At 50.2% G+C, this 24,286-nt stretch overlaps 10 protein-coding genes across 10 annotated transcripts; 6 read left to right on the forward strand and 4 right to left on the reverse strand.

Annotated features, from left to right (window-relative positions):
* Positions 1-120: 120 nt before the first annotated feature.
* N0V89_006765 (uncharacterized protein) lies at positions 121-1,056 on the forward strand (the record flags this gene model as incomplete). Its single annotated transcript, XM_056215532.1, has 1 exon — positions 121-1,056. One exon carries the CDS (start codon positions 121-123, stop codon positions 1,054-1,056), a length of 936 nt encoding a protein of 311 aa, XP_056069779.1.
* Positions 1,057-2,265: 1,209 nt separating this feature from the next.
* Positions 2,266-3,378, forward strand: N0V89_006766 (uncharacterized protein; the record flags this gene model as incomplete). Its single annotated transcript, XM_056215533.1, has 1 exon — positions 2,266-3,378. One exon carries the CDS (start codon positions 2,266-2,268, stop codon positions 3,376-3,378), a length of 1,113 nt encoding a protein of 370 aa, XP_056069780.1.
* Positions 3,379-4,205: 827 nt separating this feature from the next.
* N0V89_006767 (uncharacterized protein) lies at positions 4,206-4,878 on the forward strand (the record flags this gene model as incomplete). The annotated part of the gene is made up of 2 exons (XM_056215534.1): positions 4,206-4,612; positions 4,659-4,878. The coding sequence occupies 2 exons, from the start codon at positions 4,206-4,208 to the stop codon at positions 4,876-4,878; spliced, it is 627 nt and encodes a 208-aa protein (XP_056069781.1).
* A 769-nt stretch (positions 4,879-5,647) lies between these two features.
* On the reverse strand, positions 5,648-6,721 carry N0V89_006768 (uncharacterized protein; the record flags this gene model as incomplete). Its single annotated transcript, XM_056215535.1, has 1 exon — positions 5,648-6,721. One exon carries the CDS (start codon positions 6,719-6,721, stop codon positions 5,648-5,650), a length of 1,074 nt encoding a protein of 357 aa, XP_056069782.1.
* Positions 6,722-7,621: 900 nt separating this feature from the next.
* N0V89_006769 (uncharacterized protein) lies at positions 7,622-8,855 on the reverse strand (the record flags this gene model as incomplete). The annotated part of the gene is made up of 2 exons (XM_056215536.1): positions 7,622-8,765; positions 8,818-8,855. The coding sequence occupies 2 exons, from the start codon at positions 8,853-8,855 to the stop codon at positions 7,622-7,624; spliced, it is 1,182 nt and encodes a 393-aa protein (XP_056069783.1).
* Positions 8,856-10,570: 1,715 nt separating this feature from the next.
* On the reverse strand, positions 10,571-12,006 carry N0V89_006770 (uncharacterized protein; the record flags this gene model as incomplete). Its single annotated transcript, XM_056215537.1, has 4 exons — positions 10,571-11,180; positions 11,234-11,641; positions 11,745-11,978; positions 11,999-12,006. 4 exons carry the CDS (start codon positions 12,004-12,006, stop codon positions 10,571-10,573), a joined length of 1,260 nt encoding a protein of 419 aa, XP_056069784.1.
* A 1,327-nt stretch (positions 12,007-13,333) lies between these two features.
* On the reverse strand, positions 13,334-13,903 carry N0V89_006771 (uncharacterized protein; the record flags this gene model as incomplete). The annotated part of the gene is made up of 1 exon (XM_056215538.1): positions 13,334-13,903. One exon carries the CDS (start codon positions 13,901-13,903, stop codon positions 13,334-13,336), a length of 570 nt encoding a protein of 189 aa, XP_056069785.1.
* Positions 13,904-17,464: 3,561 nt separating this feature from the next.
* N0V89_006772 (uncharacterized protein) lies at positions 17,465-18,874 on the forward strand (the record flags this gene model as incomplete). The annotated part of the gene is made up of 2 exons (XM_056215539.1): positions 17,465-17,527; positions 17,600-18,874. 2 exons carry the CDS (start codon positions 17,465-17,467, stop codon positions 18,872-18,874), a joined length of 1,338 nt encoding a protein of 445 aa, XP_056069786.1.
* A 1,544-nt stretch (positions 18,875-20,418) lies between these two features.
* On the forward strand, positions 20,419-20,843 carry N0V89_006773 (uncharacterized protein; the record flags this gene model as incomplete). The annotated part of the gene is made up of 2 exons (XM_056215540.1): positions 20,419-20,483; positions 20,534-20,843. The coding sequence occupies 2 exons, from the start codon at positions 20,419-20,421 to the stop codon at positions 20,841-20,843; spliced, it is 375 nt and encodes a 124-aa protein (XP_056069787.1).
* An 827-nt stretch (positions 20,844-21,670) lies between these two features.
* RHOBTB1 (Rho- BTB domain-containing protein 1) lies at positions 21,671-23,684 on the forward strand (the record flags this gene model as incomplete). Its single annotated transcript, XM_056215541.1, has 3 exons — positions 21,671-22,725; positions 22,960-23,308; positions 23,355-23,684. The coding sequence occupies 3 exons, from the start codon at positions 21,671-21,673 to the stop codon at positions 23,682-23,684; spliced, it is 1,734 nt and encodes a 577-aa protein (XP_056069788.1).
* Positions 23,685-24,286: the final 602 nt, after the last annotated feature.

Raw genomic sequence — 24,286 nt, forward strand, 5'->3', positions numbered from 1 at the left:
GCTCCCGTGGCGTTTGTCGACCCTGCAGACCGACGAAATTTCGATCTCCCGCGCAAACGATGAACCCGCTCACCGACACAACCTTTCGCGCTGTATCTTCGCTCTTAAACAATCTACACCATGGCCCCGTACAACCGGAATCTTGGTTTCCCCAACCCGTTCCCGCGTCGCGCAGAAGCTGCTCCATATGCAGGCGCACAAGGTCCACCACCGGACTCCAACCTTGACCCTAAGAGCTTTAGGACGGCATACTACCCGTCCCACATTCCCTACCCGCAACCTCAGCCCACAGGCCCGCCCCGTACAGCTCCCAGTGGACGCCTCGCGAATCGCTACAATGGCATCACCACGCATCAAGACGCGTTCACACAAGCCCCCGCTCAGAGCTCATCTGGTGCTGTACCTGGCGGAGCGACCCCATATCCATTCCCGCCTAGTGCTCAGAACATGCATCCACAAGCAAATCCATACAGCCAACATCCAGGCCCACACATTCCGCCAGCTCAGAACTTCACCCACACTCCACCACCAACGACAAGCACCCAGCGCATGGGCGGCGCACCACAAAGCATCCCCGGACCAGCTCCACAGTTCCCCTCACTGTCCTCCCTCCAAGACGCTCTCCCACCGCACACACCGCCACCCTCCACTGCACCCAGCGGCCCCTCTTCCCGCCCCTCGTACCTAATAATCGGCCTCTTCGCCCTCCGCCTCACCCGCCAACTCATCCTCCGTCTAGACCCCTACCCAAGCCGCGACCTCGACCTCCACTGGCTCGACGCCTTCCTCACGCCCTACCCCTCCATCTACGCGCTCGCCAAGCTCACCGACCCGCGCACCATCGAAGCCTACGTGCAGGCGTACCCGCGCATCGTGCGCACGATGATAAAGCAGCCGCGCTATCGGAGGGTTTTTATGGATATGAATCCGGATAAGGGGACGGATAGGAAGGGCATGGGAACGGCAACGGCAGGGGAGATGACTGAGGGTGAGTACATACAATACAAGTCTAGAAAAGGAAGTGGGGTAAGGAGAGGAGAGACTAACGCGAGGTAGAAGAACTACTGGCTACTATCGACTTTGCGGATGCGGCGGGGAGTGGGGTCTGTTGTGCCGGTTCCGGGGCGGTATGCGCAGCGGATGGAGGCGTTGGCGGGAGGGAGGAGGATGGTTGGGTAGGGGGCTGAGTGGGTTGAGTTGGAGAAGGTTCTGCATTGACTGGGTTGGTTGTTGATCTAGGTCCTTGCTTCCGTGGGCATCGAAAGTAGAGATGTTCTCTCTGGATGTTTCGGCCTTCCTGTCAAGCTCGCCGAGGAATTGTCTCTATGGTTGTGGCAGGCTCGCCCAGAGTTCCTGCCGGCGAAATGTCGATACACTCTTTGCTTGAACATTCACCGGAACGTGCGAGCTGTGCGGCAAAACGTTTCCATGTGCGAGAAACGAATCACAATGTTGGCCCCCTGTTGTTCAATTGTCCAGACACAGTAATCTGGCAGACGCGTCTATGTCCATTTCGTGGGGAGGGACGATAGCTACACAATGCTCTGTACGCTCCGCCTATGGAGATGTGGATTAGTGTGTTAATGTACTGATTGAAGTGTACGGCTGGGATTGTGGTTGGTGATCTGAGGAAAGATTGGAAGTTTGGGACCTCGGATGGTGATACGAGAGTAGAGATGAGGGACCTTCACCGTACATTCATAGTGTATGGTCGCCGCGGTGAATGGTAGGAATTCAGTAGTCGTCTGTGGAAGTCGTGAAGGTTGTACTGGGAATCCAGGGATTCTGTCTGTAGAAGCTTGTCTTTGGCTGACACTTATTTCAGTCGTAGCCTGGAAGACGACGGAAGAGAAGGAATGATGCACTAATGCGTTTATGATGCGAGCCTCGGGGTCAGAAGCAGAAGAAACGGAAATCATGTCAATAATTACCATACAACCGTAACTTTAATATATTTCTGCTGTTTGGATTATCAAGATATGGGTAGTCACGTGTGAACGCGCCCGACCGGGCGTGACGGAACGCGACCCCTGGAGGCGTCGCGTCACGTCGCCATTTCGACCAGCCCTTTCAAGTGTGAAACCAATCTGTTCTGTGTCGCACCGGGCTCTGCATCAAAAGTGAACTCCTGCGCATTCCTGCGTAATCCTGTTATACCGTGGAACAGTCAGTACCAGCGCGTCTACGGTTCGCAACGCAATTCAACCCCGGCTTTTCTCGCTCATTATTTCTCATCCTTCCTAGGTATACTCGACCACCCACAAGATGCCCAGCTACTTCGAAGGGTTTTCGGATTTCGTACCAGATGCGACGCAGGGGTTCAACGACGAATTCGTCCGCTTAGCGGCGTCTCAAAATCTAGTGAAGGGGACGCCGCAGTTCAACAAAGCGCGCACTGCTGCGGCCAGTCAGTGTATACGTGACGAGTACTTCACGCCTCAAGGACGCGCCAGAAGAGAGCGGATACGTAGGCAGCATGAGTACGAGCGTTTGGAACAAGAGGAGAGAGACAAGGACGCAGTGGAGGAAGAAGAAGTCCATCGCGACTCCGAGGATGATTTGCCTGAGCTGAATGAAGACGACAACGAGAGTGTGGTGTCACTCGATGTGGGATTCTCACAAGTCTTCACCTCCGATATACATGTCAACGACGAGAACAGTGACCATGACGAGGATCTGGAGGACGTTGCCGAATCCGTCAAGGAAGAGGTTGCTCCGGGAAAAGGCATCAAAGAAGAACCAATCATTGATGATGTCGCCATCGATCTCCTACCTGTGGACGAGAGCGACAATGAGAGCGTTGTTTCCATGGACCAAGGGTTGACACAGGTGTTTACATCCTCCAGTACCACATGCGCCCATGAAGAATGCCCGAATGACAGCGAGGACGATCGAGACAAGCAGCGCGGAGTCACATCTTTGCGCGAGCTGACTAAGGAAGAGCAACTTCTCGGTTGGCAGGCTTTGTGCCGGGAGACAGGAAGGACGATCGGCAAGACTATATGGGAGTGTCGCACTGTCCTTAAGAAGAAACCCTATGTCAACATCATCGACTACATCGACGCAGCCCGCGTCGGTGCAAAGATCGAGTTGTTCCATGACTTTGCTGAGTTCAGTCACTATACAATGACAACCCCAGGGAAATGTATCCCCCTGAAGGACGCCAAGGAAGATGAACTGTTATCAGCCTTGTTACAGAAAGTGAACAGAAGTGTGGAGGGTCCCAAGGACTATAAGCATGGAAAGAGCTTTAGGCAACACCATCCGAGCATACGGAAGGAATGGAGACGAACTGAAACATATGGAGCGAATGGGAGAGGATCTGAGCATTCGCGGACGCATGAAAGATCACGGAACGCGAGAGTGAGGCCGTACTGAAGACGATGCCAATGACCCTCAGAGATCGCAACCGTCACGTGGGTGGGAAATGACCCATAGGTAGTTCATGATCTGCAGGCGACATCAGGGCAGCGCTGGGTTATGTACGGCGCGGTAGTAGTCCCGCAATCTTCAACCTCCAACATACGATTTCCCCCCGGCGAGGCTACACACGATCGGTCCGGTGGTACGAACGTCTGTTGGCAATTGTCAATAACGCACACGTCAAGATAAGAAGCAGCGTTTTGCTGCATGCTCCAGTGCGCAATACAGGACCAGCAGCGCAGGAAAATGTATCGTTCAAGCATTGCATCTCAACACGCTTCCCGATCTACGCCGCCTTGAGCTATGGATGTATTTGTTGACCTTGCAAGGCACTCTCGCACGACACGATCATGCTATTGTCATAACGCGTGTCGCTGTCTGCGGCCCCGCGTACGATGTAAACATGGCTCAGCCCCCTCCTTCGGCCACTAACATCACTCGAAACGCATTGGTGTAGGATCGTCTCAGAAAGGCGACCAACACCGCCCACCCAAACGATCCATAACATAGCTATGAATTTGCGACAGATGCGGGGCAATGGCGATATACCCGCGCAAATGATAGCGGAGCCAAGACACAAGGCTTACTGCGGCATACATTCGGGTGCCACCAGCACCTAATGCGGCAAAGCTTGCGAATGTCGTTGCCTAAGAGACTGCTGCTACCATATGACTACATGCCATCGTATACTTGAAGTCCGTCTTCATCTCATGCTTCATCACAATTATTGTCCACAATCCAAAGCCCATCACGAACCGAACCGAAATCCAACCAACCTCACCATGGCTTCCACCATCCCAAACGAGCGCAGGCTACGTCAAATCACCCTCGCGACTCTATTCCCCGCCTTCCCTCTTATCGTAGCCTCGGGCGTCATGTCCGAAAAGTCTAACAACAGATACGGCTACTGGACACATCCTGTAGACGGGACGACCGCCATCTACTGCAGCTTGATTCCGACCTTCTTCTCCGCTTTCACTTCGATAATTTCTCTCGCGATCAAGCACGACCCACTCGAGAAACGCCCTCGGGTGCGCACAGCTCTGTGGGGCATGCTTGACCTGATCCTCGCCGCGTCGAACTTGGTCATTCTGATATTTGTGTGGGCCTTTGAGCCGGCTGCAATGTATCAACATTCGGATTGGATGATGTTGGAGACATATGCAACGGTGTTTCTGATGTCGAACATGTAAGCTGCTCTCACTACCGTGCAAGCTATGGCTAACGTCGCCCAGGTTCATCCACGGGTACCTTGCTCTGTACCACCCAATCAAGTCGCTGTGCTCCGGCACATTCCTAACCAAGTGCCCTCATTGCCAGGGTAAGCTAAGGTCTGTGGAGACTGTAGGGCCGAAGAGTGGATACAGTCTTCTTCGCGCGGAGGACTATCTCGATGAGCCCGAGGCCGAGGCCAGCGCCGAACCTATTAGACTGTCTACCGACTCGGAAGCCTAGATGATATGTTAAAGGTCCGAGGGTCTACAGTGCCTCGTTGGAAGCCAAACCTTGGACTGTTACTGTAGTTCGAGGTGTGGATGAGAATCTTACGCTACAGATATTGATGGTACGACAAGTTTCGGGGCTGGACCGCGAAAGACAGATTTTTGGGCGAATACCAATACGGTTGGCTGTCTGATTGGGGTAGGAGGAATGCGCCCTGGTACGGATATGAGGCTTAATTGAACATATGGGAATGGGATATGAGCCACGAATAAGAGCATGAATGACCCGCTTGGGCGGTTGGACGATCTTTTGTTTGAATATGGAAAGCTCTTGGTTGAAATAGTTATCGAACGTATTGTACATTCGTCTTCGTAGAACGTCACTTGGTTCAAGCTCGGTAGAGGAATCAAATTGGGAACAGAAAGAGTCAATGTGTTTTGCAACTCCAATGAACAGAACAAGAGAAATCCACATTGTGTCTTGAGGTCTCACAGAGTAACAAAGAATCTTGGGAGAAAGTCATGTCTATACTACACTCACTCCGCACAGATGATGCAAAGAAAAGAGTCGGAATGGAAGAAGTAATCTATTTGAATTTGGATGGGACAACTTGAAAGGGACCTGCCCCCGCATAATGACCTATAGAAGTGCGTGAAGACTTAACAGTATGTTTCGTGATCATGCTACAGTACTAAGCCAGAGGTTTGATATCCTGAATGGTCCCAGGACGGGCCATGCAGTGCTCGACCTCTGTACCATGCACTGTACATAGAGATATAATCTAAAAGGGAGTCAAGGGACCGGCGCCTGGCCCACGTGTCCGTCGCCTGAGTTCGACAACCCAGTGAATCCGTGAATGATTGGATTGGTGATAATGGTGTGGATCCTGCATATTGTGAGGACCAGCATCACCGCCATCTGTCCAATCCAGCACCCGGTAATGCTCACGCAGATGAGCTTCGTTCAGTTCACCGCTCGCCACGCGCTGTTGCGTCTCCAGCAATAGACGCTCACCATGCGCCAGGAGCTGTGCAAAGCCTGCGGTATCGGTATCGTCGTCAACGGCGATCCTAAAAACGAGCAATGCACAGATGACGAGACGGTGCAGAGATGGCAGCGTGATATAGTTGCAGCGTGGGTAGTTATTTGCCTGCCAGCTCTGGAACACAGAATCGATGGCTGCAGCCCAACTGAACGGCCCATGCGGGTGCAACCAGTCAGGCAGGTTAACCATTGCAGTGATGTTCAGGGATTCAATGTCACCGCGGATGGTAGAGTTGACGAATGAGGAATCCGCAGTGGCAACATCGACCTCATACTGCTGCAGAGCTACGCGAACCAGCAAGCTGGTACGAGGAGGCTCCAGCACACCAAGGCTGATGGCAACCTGCTCGTACTCGGGGCATATTTGTACCATCTCGGGCACAATGACATCCACTAACTCTACAGTTAGTGCACTGTCGCCTTCGAAATCAATGTGCCGACGGGCTAGCTGGCCAACAGCTTCGAACTCGGTGCCTTTCAGAGCATACAAAGTTTGAGCCCATGTAACCGCGTTAATGTAGGGCTCATCTCCACCGGGCTCACGAACGAGATTTGACCGGCAGCACGGACATGTGCCATAAATCACCTCGTTGCCTTCGTCGTTCTGGTCTTGCAACTGGCTTTTGAACCAAGTGTTGATGCATTGGCGGTGGAACTCGTGTTTGCAGGGATTGACTGACACAGCATCATCGTCGTCCGTGTAGTCACAGAGACAGATGACGCAGTGCGATTGAGGCGCTGAGATCGATAGTAGGTCGACCTCGTAGAAGAGGGCAAGATCGGGGATAACACGTTCCGTTGAATCAGACATGTTGGTTGCTGATTGGTTGCTGTTCGAAAGTGTCGTTGGGGTTGTTTGAATAGAGTTGTTCTCGGAAGGGGAAGAATTTATATAGCGAAGGCGTTGATGCGTGAGGTGAATGCGCACAATGTGTGACGTAGGTGAAAGGTAGGCGAGGTGGCCACAGTAACATAGTGAATATACGATGTTAGATGAGATGGAAAAATATCATCGCACTCATTACAGTGCTAGGTACTGCTTTTCCTTTTGCCCATTGAATAGGCGCAACGACCGAATTAGTGATGAGGTTGGATGAATTCCTAGGGACAGACGTGAATCCTCTGAGACGAGTATTCATGATTTCTTCGAGCTGGAATCACCTCGGTCACAGGAACAACGTGCATGGCGTCCTCAAGAAGGGCTTGTCGTCCATTTGGCAACCCTCAGTCCAGCCTCGCTTTCCGAGGCGACCATGCATCCTGACTCTTGACCGCAGCCCAACCCCTGCGCTCCTCGTCAACCCTCTTGATGCGTCGCCGCTGCATGAAACGAGTTGTAAGGCATGTTCACACCAGTGATAGTATAGTCGGCCCCTTTCCTAACTCGGCGCATGCTTCACGTAGCTTTTGAAGCACCCGTAGACTATGTGCTATGGCTACGAGGCCACCTACAATGTCATTGGTGACGTCCTGCAAAGCAAATGTGCTGGTGTGTTATGGGATATAAGACGAAGGGCGTTAAGTAGCCTATGTTGGCCGCTGGGGAATCAGCTAGGGCCTTCAAGACTAACGACTCAATAATTATAGGAGCATTTGCGACGCTATATAAGCCATGATTTTGTCTGTACAGATGTTTTACCATGGCTTGACGGTGGTAGCTTTGCCTCGATCTATGTATTTGCGCCCCCGCTGTACAAAAGTACAAACAACTTCAATCTTTTGATGTTTCCACGCATTCCAGCTCGATCTGGGTCGGATTGTTCATCTGTAATAAGACGTTTGAGTTGTTGTCATCACAGCAGTACTCAACTCTCTTTCTGATTCCATCTTCTGTCTCACCTGGCTTGTTCTTAATATGCATGCGGTTAGTGGCAAGTAAAGCGGCTAGCACAGCAACACTTTCAACCTGCGACACCTTCTTACCCACGCAGCCTTGTGGGCCCTCGGCCCACGGAAAGAACGTTCCTTTCCTTGGAACCAGCAATGCTTCACTGTCAACTTCTGCGGAACCCTCAGCGCATACTATCCAGCGTTTTGGCTTCCAGACGAAAGGGTCATCCCAATGCTGAGGGTCTGTCTGAACGCCTAGTAACATAGGGAATACGTCGGTACCCGGAGGAATTGTGACTAATTGTTCGCCAATTTGAATGGCTTGCATACCACGACCCGTCATTTTCGGCAAGCCAGTCACAGGCGCATACAATCTTAGTGTCTCTAGAAACACGGCGTAGCAGCGCTTGAACTTTGGAAATAATTCATACTCCCAATCTTGCACAGGTCGGCCTTCGGTGAGTGTGGTGATTTCTTCATAGAGCCAGTCCTGTATGTCGGGTTCTCCAGCTATGCGTATGATCATAAATGCTAATACATTCGCCGTCGTATCAAGGCCCGCAAAATTGATAAGGAAGATGTTTCCGAGCATTTCCTTCAGCGTCAGAGCTCCTCGCTTAGATATGTGATCAATGGTACGAACGAGGGATGTTATTAGGCCACCAGATCCTGGCTTGCCGTCTTCGATAGCAGCCTTCTCTTCTGCGACAACTTTGGTCATGATTTGCTCCAAGTTGAAAGCTGCGAATCCGATCTTGGAGAGCTTTCCGGGCACCCATGGCCCAAGGAGATATCGATAGGGGATCACCATGAGATGAATGATGTAGTGGTGCACAAGTAGCAGTGCATCACGAAAGCTTTCTGCGGTCGACAGATTGCTCACCTTGAGGTTTGCGGAGCCTACAAAGTCATACGTCTCCCGGAACACAGTTGATGCGAGGACATTCATCGTAACAGTGCGAGCATCTCGCTGCACATTCGGTATGCCGGCTGCAGATTGGTCACACCAATAGCTTATCATTGCGCTTGAGACAACAATTAGCTGGTATAGATCTCCAAGTCACCGCAGTGTCTTACCAAGTCTGACGTAGTGTCTCTTGCCATACAAACTTCATGATAGATTCATTGAACGGTGCTGCGACGGCTTTTCGATGACGAGCCCACTGTTCAATTGGGACGCTAGCCATACATGGGCCATAGATGTTGAGTACTTCTACAAGGTGTCAGATTTTGGATCGCATTGATCGCAGGACATATACTTGCCGTACTTGTGCACCGGGCGAACGAAGTCCTTCCATCGAGAAAAGATGTCCTCTATCGCATCTGGATCCGCAACATAAACATGGACCCCTCCGGGACATACAAGGGCCCACACCGGTCCAAAGCGCGTAATTGGGTCGCTCTTCTCGAGGTAATTCCAGTTTCGGTGGGAGAAGCGCACAATATCGGGATATGAGCTCCATGGTATCGGAATAAATTTTAGGAGCTTCCATATAAATGGTTGGAAAACTACCCAGAGGATGCCGTTGACATCAAAAGGTGTGCGCACGACAGGAAAACTGAGAGCACGCGCTTTACGCACGTTCACCTCAAGACAAAACCATGCCCAACCGCCGTAAGTCAAAATGCCGCCCAGGAAAAGTGAAAGAATCATATTGATGAGTAATAAGGAAATCGAAAATTTCTTCGAAGCCCAATATTACGGGGTCGATACCAATATTTTGCTCGTATCCAGTCTATGATACTGGTGATAAGTCGATTTGCTGTTAAAGAGATGGCCCTTTCGGATCATACCTCGCTCCTCAAATCAGACTTTTCAAGTCGTAAATCACTATCTTCAGAATTAGGCGGCGTAGCTCAACACCGGCGACACCGATGCATGGGACGACTAACTTGAATGTTCAGGTGGGAAAAAGGCTGAGATCTCCCTTACAAGGGCCAATGCATAACATCTTTCGGAGTCCGTAGAAAGACAAGGTTACAGCGTTGCCTAGGCTATGCAGAAATCGTCTCTCTGTGCGACCTCTTGATAGCACCTAATCTTATAGTCTAATCCAGGCGATCTCCAAAGCCAAGGAATGCAAGTCAGCCCATGAATCAGCCTTGTATCGTTGCGAATCTTATGAAAATCTCTCGAAGAATGCTGTGTGGGATTGCCCCAGCACATCAAAGGGATAGCTTTAGGCCGTTACATCCAGTGTCCTACCGAAGTCGCCCATATGCATAATTGAGATCGAGATCATGTTCCGCTTGGAATGTAGGAGTAAGAACTTAGGACTAAACTAGATCGGCACGGGGAGAGGTTGTATATGTCAGCATGCAGTAATAGCACGAGAAGAAGCGGGGCGGACACCGGATAATTAGCCTCTGATACTGCATGATCAAGTCAGGGGCGTAGTTCAATCTATATCCTAGTGACACAAAAGTGTTCACCAGACAGACGCTTGATTGTGGGGGCGAAAAACCTAAAATAGGCCAAGGTAATCTATACCCTAGACGGGACATACATGATGAACACAAACCTGCATCTTGCGACGCGCGTGCTTCCCATGTACAACACAATAAAAGACCCAATGATCGAGAAACCTCGGAACGTAATTATTCCCGGCGTCAGCATGGAGCCAATATCGATGCCGGCCTGTCGGTAACCAATCCAAGTCGAAAACACTACACCTCAAATTTCAATTTTGGCTGACTCGTCATGAGTGAGCTGATAGTTGGTAGCAAAAAGCCTTGTGTTATCTGTGATCCATTGAATCCGGGCTCTACATACTCGCGGAGCAAATGAGCTAGCTCTCCGCTGGCCCTCCCAGGCTCGACCAGTACAATATCACGTGATATAATTCCTTGCTGTGAGACGAACATTGTAATCGTGCCCCTCTTTGATGGAAATGATACCCAAGACTGGCCTTCCCTCGTCGGCTTGGGGAAACTGAGGATTTCCGACCATTTCGAGATCGAAGCGCCGGAGCACAGTAGCCACAAATGCTGTGACGGAGTACCTAGCTAAGAAGCGGCCGCTGCACAGCGTCTTCCCAGCACCAAAGGGGTGCCAAGATGGGCTTCGTGACAGCCCTTTGCCATTCAGCCATCGTTCCGGACGGAATACGTGCGTTTCTTCACCGAAGACGGTCTCGTCAAAGTGCTGTAGGCGGTGTGGGACCATGACGCGATTGCCTTCACGCATGAGCTTACCACCTATAACAGTGTCTTTGGTAATGAGGCGGATTGATGCAGACCACCCTACCATTCGTAGTGTTTCGTGCCAGATCGCATCGACCTGGGGGCATTTTGCAGGGTCCTGGAAGTAAAAGGGATCGACCAGGACATCGCCATCGAACGCTGGTTCTGTTTCCTTTCGAAAGATGGCTAGAAGAGTTGGATTGTGGAGAAGATACGTGATAACCCAGAAGATCGTTTTGCGGGTGTTGGTGTTGATACTGAAGTTGGAAGTTAATAAAAGTGTGGTATCATGCTGGGTAGGACTACCTACGCAATATAGAGGTGAAATATGATGATAGCCATATCTTCTACCCCAACGCCAAGCGATACCATCTCATCCTCCATTGCGCTGATTATCCAAGCGGCGTCGCTTCGTTCAGCCTTAGGCGTGCGTAGATATTTTCCCAGTGCAGCCACGACCTCACCTCTACCGGCAGCCATATCGCCAGAGAGAAAGCTTGGGTATTGGTACAGTATCTTCCATATTAACTCATCGAATACCAAGAATGATTGATGAACCTTTGGATCGATTTTAGCAAGAGTCTCTCCAAAATACACCTGCTGACCGAGTTGGACGAAAAGTTCGGAAGTCCACTGGTAGAGCGGCACTTCAATCTGTGTTGCATCTTTCATGACAGCGTAGTTGCAAGTCTCGGCAAGGACCTCTATGGCAAGGTTGCTGTTGATCCACGCTTGGACTCTTCGTTGCAAATGTATCAAGTTATTGTTCCCAGGGTGAAGCTGGTGGATATGCATCTTTTGGGCCAGGACCCCCTAATGACTCCGCGTGAGGGTTGGGGAAACCCTGCTTATCACTTGGTAGTGCGTTGTACATGACTCTGATAGCATGCTCATTGTTACCGTTGATCCTCATAAGGCCTTGAACGAAGCCTTCGAATGATAGTGTCTCCGTGTTCTTGTATACTTCAGCAGAATGCTTAGCCTGTGTGACCACATAGAAGGTCATGCCGAAAGCTGTTAACGCAAACGGCTCTTCGGTGTTGTTGAAGTGGCTCCTGAATTGGTTCAGTACCACATTAACATTTTGATCAAAGGGGGGGGGGCAAAACGTCAGTTCCGGTATTCTACTCACCTGGCTCTAGATATGAGGTCGTTTGAGTTTTGGAAAAAGGCTAGTCCGTGGCCTTACATATTGCTATCAGAAAGTGATATTCAAGCATAGGGCTGTCACAGACTGACCGAAAACTGATATGTCCCAAGTCAGTATTTCGAAGGTTTTATTCACGTGGTAGCAGACGTACAAGGCACCCAATATGGAAATTCCTTTGGCCGTTCAGGGTATAGAAACGGACGAAGAGCGAATTTCCATCCTCGCCATAACATTAACAGTGCTACAAAGCCTATCGCTGCCCATCTGAAAATGTAATTATCATTCTCGGGGAGGAGGTGGATCACAGAAAGATCACTGGTAGTTGTAATAGTGGTGTTGGCAGCTGAAGACATGGCGATAATTCTTCAGCTAAACACTACGTCGAGGGAAATATGGCGAAGATTAGATAAAAAAGGATTTCCCGGCAAGCCCTTCTATTCCAGATATTAACGAGAGCAAAGGCAAAGTCTCCAAACGCGGAGTGTGGGAGACGCTCCTTCTACTCTCGTCTTTGGTACAACAAGGCGTATGACCTTTGCGTAACCACAATGCTGAACAAGATTTGCCTTTCGGACATCTCCTACATCCGCATGCAATCCGAATATCTCACCAAGGCTGCGCAACTGCAGGGGCGATTGTAGGCTAATATTCCGCGGGATACAATAGGCAATAAGACTAACTGTGCCTCAGATGCTGGGGGTTGTCGTGCCGCCAGCTACGTGTTGTTCCAAGCATCGATTTGGGGGCAAGAATGTCCAAGTACCGGCTCAATCAGTAAGACACTTACGTGCGCTTACGTGCGACAGTCCCAGCTTTGCAGGGTATAACGCAGATCATGCCCCACGGAAGAAAAAAGGGGGCCATAAAATGCAGCGATAATGGTGATTCTGGTATCAGAATGCGAGCAGCTAAAACCTGCTTTATTAACTGCAACCAAACATTCAAGAACAAACGAAGTGGATCGCGGGTAGTTTCGCAAGCTTCCCGGGTCGACAGCCGAGTTCTCGACACCGGAAACCCCCTCGTGGAACATGCGTCCGCCTCGTTCTGTTTGCACGTCTGGGCTGCCTGCAGATTGATATTGGGGAAGACGCGACTTGATTTAAAGCTAGAATGATGAAATCTTGAATCTGGCTGCGGGGTGGCAAATCTATCGTGTCTTTGACAGCTTTGTCTGGACAGCGGTGTATTCCTCATCAACATTTGTCATAGTCTATGAACGCTCAAGGACTATACGTAGGAGACCAACCGATGGAGATCTTATCGCCAGCCTTCGAGAACAGTTTCTCCGTCTTCTAAGTGTGCAAGTTTCACACTCTCTTTCCATACTAGATCTCGCTTGCGAGGATCTCTAGACTCACTACTTGTCTCTGCAGACTTTCCGCCTTCGAAGAATAAGCCTTTTGGGAGCTCACCCAGCCCAGGACCTCTCTCAACAGCTGCTCGTAGCACATACGATGCTGACATTTCCGGATAGCGTATCGACCCATTCGGCATCAGCCATGCGACAACTGGGAAGAAGACCTGGAAAATGATGTAGCGGGCTAACCATGGTAAAGAGCGCTGTAGGCCGGTGCTCATGTAGCCTGGATCCACAGCTAACACACATATTCTGCTCAATGCAGCATCCTGATTCAATCGGTGCTGGAGTTCGTGCATCATCATCATAGCGCAAAGCTTTGCCGCGCCATATCGACAATAGCCACCCATCCAAGACTGGTTCCCAACGAAGGGCTTCCAGGTACCCTTTCCAATTGCTTCGAAGGTTGCTTCATCACGCATCAAGTTATCTTCTGAAGAAAGTTTAGGAAAGAAGATCTTGTGTACCATGCTTTTTGTACTGTGATAGACAACGCATTTCATTAGCTCATGATCGTAGGCTCAATTTTTTATGGAGACAAGAGAGAATGGAACACCTTACTCGTATGCCTGTGAACTAATCACCACAACACGCCCGAATTCCCTGTCCATGCTCTTGAGCAAGAGTAAGACCAGCAGCCAATGGCCCAGGTAGTTCACAGTGAAGGTAGGATCCAAACCATCAACCCCGAGAGTCTGTCCGCTAAGATTCTGGTAGGCGGCATTTAGTATGAGTGTTCGTATTGGCGGGATGTGGCCGGAAGAGACGCGCTCATTAATTTCTCCCGCTACCTGCCGGATAGTATGGAGATCTGTCAAGTCTATTGCGAGGATTTCGTGTGCGTGGGAAGGGTGAGTCGACAGAAGGGGCCGAAGTGTAGGCGCTGTCAAGTCCTTGACCATGTACAGCCCATAGTACATTGAGAGTTCCGGCCCAGAGGCTATCTGCTTTGCAATAGCTGTACCAAGACCTCCATTTGCGCCTGTGACCAGAATCGAACTTTTCAGTGCAGCCATCGGAAATCCAAGGTATGGTGTTGCAACAATTTTGTAGCTGAGCACAGAGCATGTCAGGCATGATGTTTGAACATATGCAAATTAATCCAGGTATGGCCTACCATGCCCAGTACAGCGCGACGGAGTCCCGAGTGCAATCTTCAGCCTTGTGTATGATATGACCGCAGAACTGAGTTGGTGCGGCGCTTCTACTGGATAGGGACTGGGAAAGCCCGGCCAATCATTGAATTCCCATGTGGCTGGAAAACAATAATTCACGTTAGAATGCGACCCCTCCTGTCTCGTTCTTCTTCAATGTGGGTTGTACAGACCAACGGACCGTGTCAGATAAGGAATGATCATCGTTCATTCTTCCATAAACGCAAGGTAACACAGCTCTGGGCGGGCGTTGTGCATGCAGCTGATTACGTCCGTGTTCCTTTACCGCGGTGTGCGGCGCGGTTCGCAAACTAAACCCTGCACGTCAGCGTGCGAATCGGGATCCAAATATCATGTTGGCGCCTCTCGCGCAGGGTCTTGAGTTGGAGGGTGAGAAGGTGCACAAAGCATGCAAGGCTGACATGCGCATGCAGGGATGGACCAGCGTGGCGAAAAAGCGGCGTAAGTATTGGGGGCCATCGACAGGCACTGTGATGAGTCAGTCACAGCGTAGGTTACACGACTGCAGTCTCGATCTGTGTTGTAATCCGTGGTGTCCCGTTTTTCTGGTTTTTTGTTTTGCAGCTCATCTTCTGGACACTTCGTCTTTCCCCAATCGAGTTGCTAGACAGCGTTTGAGACGCTTGGTCGGCGCCTCGCATTCGCAATATTCTGTCCTACTATTAAGAATTGAGCTCTCTTATCCTGAGCATATCTTTTTTCCCGAATCCGGCCTAGTCTAACGGTACAGATGGCTCCAAGTGTGGACCTCTGTACTATTCCGGTTGGAACACGACCAGATAATACTTGGGATTTTGTCCATTACCAGTCGTTGGAAGCAGCCAGCATTTCTGTATGCGTGGTGCTGACATTGTTGGCGTTGCTCGTTGCGGTGCCGAGAATCTACGTTAATCGTCGGCATCTCCTAATGGCAGACCGTTAGTATTCTCCTGTGGCTGAATTGACCGTGCGTTGACCTCCAACCTAGACTTCACCATTTGGGCAATTCTGTTCAGTATCGCATACGCAGTGTTGATTTGTCTCAGTAAGTCCTTTGGTAAGAAATCAGAACGGGAGCCTCTGGTTGACGACTCGTAGTGGGTCACCTGTACCGCCATGATTGGAACACGCCTGTCTGCTTGTATGATGCCGGTTTTTTCAAGGTATATTTCCGAATCGTGGACTTCCAAATTGCACAGATAACAAATTGTTAGCTGAGGTTTGCCCTTGTTCTGTTCTCCGGTTTCGTGCAATTCTTCCCTAGGGCTGCCATTCTGCTATTGTATCGACAGCTATTTGAGATTCACAGCCGCGGAGTGCATATTGCGATATGGGTCGGATTAGTCGGCACGTTCCTGGCAAATATTCCCAACATCCCCATCGCCTTCGCTATCCTAGTACCACGCCCCGGAGAAAGTTGGGTAAGTATGACGCAAAGAGTGAGCAAAGCGGGCCCTGTTGGAGACGCCCGCTACTGGGGTCCCATCCAAGGAGGTTTCTCTGTGGTGCTCGATGTTTTTGCTTTCGTCCTTCCATTGCCAATCATCTTCCGGCTGAATCTTACGCCTGGGAGAAGGAAGCAGCTGCTTGCTGTGTTCTCCATTGCTGTCTTGTGAGTAACCCTCCATATACTCTGGTAACGGTAGCAATATCCTTACCTCATCAACAGAGGTGTCGCAGCAAGCATAATCGCCTTCTATTTCAAGATCGAGCTGCTACTGCGTCAGAACGCGGGTAAAGGTGACTTGATGTGGCTACTTGGTCCCGTGAACATTTGCATGTAAGCCCGATTCGATCCTGGATGGAAACAGAAGTCCGCACTGACATTGGCTTCGTAGTGAGGTCGAATCTACTGTCGCTATTATCGTCGGATCAATGCCCGCCTGTTCCACGTTTATGAGAGTCCATGTGGTTGAGTCTGGCGTCTTTCAGAAATTGCGGACCAAGCTCGTTGGCAGTATCTCAACTGAGCAGCATTCGTCGAAAAACGAACTACAGCTTCCTACGCACGGCACGATCGGCTCTCCGTTCCCACGGAGGAAACCGAAGCCTTCGTACTACGAGCTCTCGGATACAAATCTTTTGCGTACGAAGGATACGGCTAATAGCGGAATGGAGGTAAGGAACCATAGCAATTAAATCTGGCCCACTGCGCTCTTCTGAGACGTGATCAACACGATGACGAAGTCGCTATTTGAGGGTAATTAGTCTAGACGTACATTACATTCATCGTTGTGACTGTCAGCTAGTATCGGAAAGCTGGTTTAGATCCAAAGCGCAGTGGGTTCCGTTGTCAATAATTTGTCCTCCGGCGCTTCTCAAAGCGCCGGCATAAGTGGGTACAAACCCGCGTGCATGTCATTATGCGTCCGGGTAAGAAGAGCCAAATGGCTTGCGGACGTGCAAGTATAAGCTTACATATCAAGTATGTAATATAACGTGTGATTGGTGGCTGTCATATGCAACTTTTCATGGGTTCAATACCCTAATATCCGCTGTGCCGTGTGCCACCCGAGCACACAACACAACCCCGCTTCATTCCGCTGATCCCGGGTCCCTGACATGTGTACAAAGACTTGTAATTTTACAACTTCACATATAAGCTTTGGCCCATAAAACGGTGTTATCACCTCATTGATTCAGAAGATCTCATGGGAATACTTGTCCTACGCAAATCACTGTTCAGCACATTGTAATCGCTTCGCGTTATTTTAAGCGAGCAGCCTCAGACTTCTGGCCTTTACTTTGAGGCTTCACTAGTGTCAAAGCATCCTACAAGAGGCGCTCCTTCACGAGGTAATCCCGCACATTCCTTCCCGCTCAGATCCCAACAATAGCCCAAACCTAGCTTATCAGGCACGACTCCTCCGTTCAACAATGGACATTCGCGACAATCCCAGTCTGGAACAGATCGAAATGCGCGACCCCGTGCATCTCTGCGTAAGTGTCCTGATTATTTTCAAAGTCTTTGCAGTCGACATGTGCCAAGTGAGCTCCTAAGACATGTTATAGTGCCTTGCCCTTGCATCTAAGCTTGGGAGCGATAAGCTAGCCTACCCGGACAGCTCAGCATATAACGGATCGCTAGCGTCATACTATTCGCTACAGCAAGAAACAATTCGTCCGGCATGCATTCTCTTTCCTCGGACGGTCCACGAAGTCTCAAATGCGGTGCAAATCTTATCGAAAAATACAGCATACGGCTGCTGTGACTTTGCTATCAGATCCGGGGGGCACACTAGTTGGGCAGGTGCCTCCAACATTGCTGGCGGCGTGACGCTGGATCTACGAGGGCTCGATAGCGTGGACGTAAAAGAAAATGGTGCTATGGTCCAAGTCGGCACTGGAGCTACCTGGGATGCTGTCTATACAAAGCTTGATCCTCTTGGACGCAGCGTGGCGGGCGGCCGTGTAGCTGGTGTTGGCGTAGGTGGATTGACCCTTGGCGGCGGCATCTCGCACTTGTCAACCCTACACGGTTGGACCTGCGATACTGTGCGTAACTTCCAGGTTGTTTTGAGCAATGGGGCAATAGTTGATGCTAATGCTGATGAAAATGCGGATCTATTCTTCGCGCTGCGCGGTGGCGGAAACAACTTTGGCGTCGTCACACGCATCGACCTGAACACCTATGAACAGGGTCCGATTTGGAGTGGGTTCTCACTATCAGAAACGACTGTACTTGATGCCAACATCAAGGAGTTTGTAAGAATTAGCACAGCAAAAGACTACGATCAACACGCCTCGTTCATGTTGTCGTTTGCGTATGTTGGACCCTTGGGTGGATCATTACTTGCCAACACTCTCACATATACTAAGGGAGTGGAGAACCCACCCATCTACGAAAGAATCCTGGCATTACCGACATTGATGTCCTCTTCGGGCATAAAGAATATCACAGCCGCCTCCGACGACCTCGCCGCCTTGGTGCCACACGGGGCAAGTACCCAATACCGAACCCGTACAATCATCTCCACCGAGCCTGTGCTTCACGCCATACATGCCATTTGGGAAGAATCTCTGTTGACTTCCGGTAAGATATCGGGAATCTCAGGGAGCATCTCATTTGAACCTATACCTCCGGTTATGTACGAACGCCACGCAGCCGACAATGCGCTCGGCCTGGCCGACCGGGATGGTGCCGCGCTACTCGTGGTGTTACTAGATATCAGATGGGATAACGCTTCTGATGATGAACTCGTTCTTTCCACTTGCAAGTCCGTCATGGATGATGTGAGTGGCCCACGTTTCATTGCTCCACGCTTCATCCCCATCCTCACGTCGTAAAACGCTGACTCCGTGGTTCCGTATAGGTCGAGAAGGAAGCACGAGCTTTGGGGGCATACGATCCGTTTATTTACTACAACTATGCCGCTGCGGACCAGAATCCCATAGCGAGCTACGGCGAAGCGAACGTGCGACGACTGAGGGCGATCAGGGACCGAGTTGACCCCACTGGATTATTCACCAACCAAGTTCCTGGTGGGCACAAACTTCCTCGTACATGATAAGATCGACCTCTTGTCGGTGCGTCAAAGTTCGTTACTAGAATAGCAGAATTGATTTTGCATTAGCCGGCTCGCTCGCCTGAGCAGCTTGACACCCAGCTTGACCGTGGCGCAACAGATTATATCATTCGGGCGGGCATGTCAAAGCTTCAAGCACTAATATTTGCGGCGTTGGCTCAATGAGCAAGCTCATATCCTTGACCTGTATATATTTGGCGGACTACATGTTCAAAAATCATTAACGGAAACCAAGTGGTTCAATCACCCCTACGAGTCTAAAAGCGAACACGGCAGCTTAAAGGGGTTTCACAATAACGTGAACGTTATGATGGGCTCCTGCTTATTCCAAATTTGGATTCTATACGTATCATTGGCTACATCGCATACCTCTTTTGAACGTACTAAGTGAGACTATAGTACGCGGAATCTTGGCGGGGCCCTTGCCCTCAGCTGAATAACAAAACGAACAGAAGGTCGATCATCGAATAGCCCTGTGCATATAGGAATTCAGAGTACGAGCCAACAATAGCTTCCGCTGTTCATCCGATTTTGATCCTATGTCATCGACCAATGCTCACTGTGAGCCTCATCTGGCGGTTTATCTTTGCATCCATCGCAGTCCGGTGTAAAAATTGCGTTTCACTAGCATTGCAATTCCCATTAGCGTGTTGACACTGTCCAAAAGTGCGCTTGACTACACATCGTTGCATGTCAGCACTGCCTCAGAGGGATCAACAAATCCGCCGAGGGCAATTTCAAATCGACGGCACGTACTCCAACACCGCTGACATACATAGCATCTATGGGGTAATCAGTATAGAGATCATTGTCATTGGTTTGATCGGGTGCAACGTAAGATAATAAGGATGCACACTATGATAATCTAGCGCTCTCCTTCAAGCTTGAAAAAACATATATAAAGCCCTGACAGAATTTGAAAATTTTGAGAAAACCATCACAAGTCAATTTCGAATCACAAGCATGAAAAACGTCATCTTTCTAGGGCTTGTACAGTCCATAGCCGCTCTGGCTACCTCGAAGATTCCGGACTGGCACCCACAAGGATATGGAGAAGGTACGGCTGCTTCGTACCGTTGAGCCTATCCACATACATTCTTACTGACGCCTGCAGTGCGCAGTCCCTGTCCGGGTATCAACGTCCTTGCCAACCACGGCATTCTCCCTCGGAGCGGGCGAAACATGGACAGGGAAATGATAGTGAATGCTCTGTCAACATGGTATAACATCTCTGAGGACATTTCCGGCCCTCTCTTCGCCGCAGCACTCGTAACGACTCGACGGCCCAATGCCACTACTTTCGACATGACCGACATACGACTGCATCACAACGAATCAGTTCCGGCTATAGAACAAGATGCCAGCTTTAGGTATGTGGGGAACTTTAGACCAGCCAGCTTCCTGACTCAATTTATCGTAGCCGTGCGGACTATTTCTGGGGTGACGACTACTCCCTCAACCACACGGTGTGGAAGCAGACGCGCTCTTTCTGGCGTGGCAATACAATCGACGTTCAGGAGTTCGGGAACGCAGCCCGCGCCCGCTATCTCACCTCGAAAGCGACGAATCCAACGTTTTATTTCCCCGAAGTGGAAAACATCGGTGCAGCAATGTCATTCATGACAAATGTTCTTGGTGATCCTGAGGCGGGCAATGTTCCCACTGCCTTCGTGGATGAGTGGATTGGTGAGTCCCGATTGTTTGCAACTGCAAGTGTTTGCAAGAAGTAATCGTACTGACATATAGCTTGACAGTCAAAGAACGCTTGCCTGCGGAACTAGGATGGCGCACAAGTGGAAAAGCTACTACAATGCTCACTGTCAAGACTCTTTCAGACCGGATATTCGCTGCTTCCGGCTTGGGTGGGGAAGGAGGCGAGAAGTCAAAGCCTGGCCACTTCATGCATGCTGGAGCTGAAATCTGAGATCCGTATCGGACAGTGGGTCGGCAGCGTTGCTTGTTGGATGGGTAGCGTAAATCAGGAACGGTTGACTCGTGTAGAACCATTTGACTTCTTTCGCTAGTCGGTGGTAGGCTCGTAGGTATATGCTCTGGCTTCTCGTGAGGACAGAAAGACAGAGCAGTGACCAATGAAAATCGTTTGTAACGTGGAATGCCATCTGACATTACCGTACTCGCGTAAGATCAGTCGCTGTTCGAATCTGCCACCACCTGTTCTTATCTTCGCTTTCCAGTTGCTGATGTCAGATGCACAGCCCCATCGAATTTGTGGCGCATGCATCTCGTTGCTTCTTCGGTCACATACAGTCCTCACGTTTGACGAAGGTTCAAAGAGAGGGATGTAGGAATGATGTGGTGCCTATACATGCTTTTTGCACCACTAACACACCTTGAAGCTTGATCACAACGGCGAATGGCGACAGTTGTCGACCGCGATTGTGTTTTGTTCGCTTGCTCTGGAGATGGGCAGGCTCGTGGCAGGGGTACGCGGTATCAGCCTCGTTGCCTTGCAGGGTTCCTTTTCAGCTTCAGCTTCATAACCATCCCCTTTCTCTACAGGTCTTTAAATCCAATTTTCGCAGATACATCCGTGCATATGGAGGTTGCTGGTCTCGCTGTGGGCGTTGCCGGTCTGGCAGGATTGTTCAGCTGCTGTACTAGTGCCTTTCGCCTCGTGCAACAGGGTCGCTCCTTCGACAAAGACTACAAAATCATTGAGACGAAATTTGGAAATCAGGAATTACGTCTGCGGGCATGGGGAAAGGCGTGCGGGCTCAACACCAACGCAAGATACGATCAGCGGCTCGACGACCCGGATCTAATCCAGCAGGTGGAGGCAACTCTTGAATGTATCAAGCTATTGCTCGGAGATGCGAAAGATTTACAGGAAAGATATGGATTGAGGTCTTGTTCCGAATACAGAAGTGAGAATTCACGCCCCCACCTCGCCATCCACTCCTCGTCGGAGGGGACTGCGAAAATTGAACCTGGCCGAAGGGCGAGCTTGAATCGCTTATTGTCGCGTCGCTCACTACTCCAACGAATTGGGTCCTCACCAGTGCTACGGACTGAGCAGTCATCCATTCTTTCGACAGCACATTGGATCATCGAGGATCGCGAGAAATTTTCGGAGCTTGTGCAACATTTGAGAGACTTCATTGATGATTTGGAGAACTTCACGAAAGCAACTGAGATTCCTCGAAGGCAACGCGTCTTCGTGGAGTATGAAGTGGAGTCAATTGAAGATCTGGAGACATTGGAAGATATGGAGTCAGCGAGAGAGGGTGATGACGATGCCGTTTCAGATGCAGCGAGCGCGCGCCTTGAGAGAATATCTGAGGGTACCGCCAGCGTACGCAGCTCCTTTGGAGGTGGCCGCAGTAGTGTGCACACTTTACAGTCTATCATAACTCTAGAATCTCTAGACTCGTACTTCACAGCTCGGACACATTTTTCACGACCCGAAAGTATTGCGGATCCCGAGTATCTCGTCCCAACGCCTGAATTGTCTCGCGGGGCCGGTCTTAAACGCTACGGCGACGCAGCCGTATCGAACAGACTACTACGATTACAAGCACGCCCAAGGAACGAAAGAGAGATATTTCGGAGGAGACATTCGAGGAAGAGCGGTAACGCGAGGCCTCGGTTAAAGTGAGTAATATGAGGGCAAACTAAACATGGCACCTACCGACTTCTATCAGGTGCATTGTTGTGGGCGAAGCGTCCGCTCGCAAGACTGAATTACTTTCTTGTTTCACGCTCAACGGTTTCCCCACCACGCACATGCCCCTTGTGTTCAAAGAGTATGTCACTGAATGCAGGTACAGACCTCACCCAAGTATTCCCCCGATGAATATTGTCAAGGCTAAAGCTGACGTTACCCAGGGTTGATGGCCAATCAATAGATGTAGCGCTTTGGGACACGACCGGACAGGAAGACTACGATCAGCTGCGCGGAAACTCGTACAGCGGCACTCACGTCGTCATAATATGCTTTCTCATTGATGCACAAGAGCCTAATCATGACAAAGTGCGCAACAGGTGGATTTCAGAAGTGAACCAGCGATGTCCCAGAGCTGGCCGTATTATCGTCGGCGTGGAGCCGGATGGCTCATATCAAACGTCGCGTATTGACATAACACGTGGCAAAAGACTCGCTGTGGAAGTCAATGCTTTGCATTACATCCAATGCAATCTGGAGTCAGGCGCTGGGGTGGACGATGTTTTCGAAGCAGTGTGTTCATCCCATTGGTAATGTGATAATATATTGACTGTCGTAGGCTAGTCGAGCGTCGATAGCATCAGCTGAGGCGGACGACTCTCGAATCTGGAGACTGCCCTGGCGAGATGCGAGGCAGAGACTGTCCATCATCAACGAGAATGGCGTCACTAGTCCATCGGGCCCTGAGGACGACTCAAGTAGCCCGAGCTTCAAACAGAAGAGGCACCGTAAACGACTAGGTCTGAATTCTTCAAGCCCACCAGCACTTACGCATCCCTCAACAAACCTACGTGATATCGAGGATTCCGAAGAAATGTTAGGTCGCGTCAAGGGTAACCGTCCTGTAAGACTTTCTATTACTAATGGAGACGACGGATATATTACCTAGTGTCGATCGAATCGACTTCTTCTGGAGGAGGTATTTTGATGGATCGCCGGCTTTGCTTGATCACTTGAAGAGTTTAGCTTCAGATAATCGTGAGCTTCTTGTTTAGTTCACTGATTTTCATGACGCGAAATTATGCTGCACTCTTCCACTTCACTGCATCAACGATTTATTAGCAAAAGATGCCATGCCTCTCAAGCGCGTCCGATACTCACATAGAGTTACGTCAACTTACGGCCGCCAATTTCCCTTCTCGGAGACTAGTCTTCTGTTTCTGGTGATTACTCGCATAATGCTATCCCGTCTTGGCCCCTCGGCCGGACGTCAAGGTGGAGACACGGCAAGCTTAATAAGTTCCGCTGTCCTGAACACGAAGATCATGCTACACAGATCAGCGCACTATGGGAGTCCCGAAATAGTACGAAACAGAAGTCGCAGAAGAGATTGTGCTGTTTGACTCTTGCGTGGAGGAAAGAGTCTTTCTGGGGCCGAATCGCAAACAATTTTGTAGGTGCGTGTTGCGTCCATAACTGCGATTGCTTGTCCTACCTACCCCAGATTTTGCTCTTCCACCATCGTCATCGCGACAAACCTACGTGCATCTT

The sequence above is a fragment of the Didymosphaeria variabile genome (genome assembly GCF_027946475.1).
Source record: "Didymosphaeria variabile strain IMI 356815 chromosome Unknown scaffold_5, whole genome shotgun sequence".
NCBI lineage: Eukaryota > Fungi > Ascomycota > Dothideomycetes > Pleosporales > Didymosphaeriaceae > Didymosphaeria > Didymosphaeria variabile.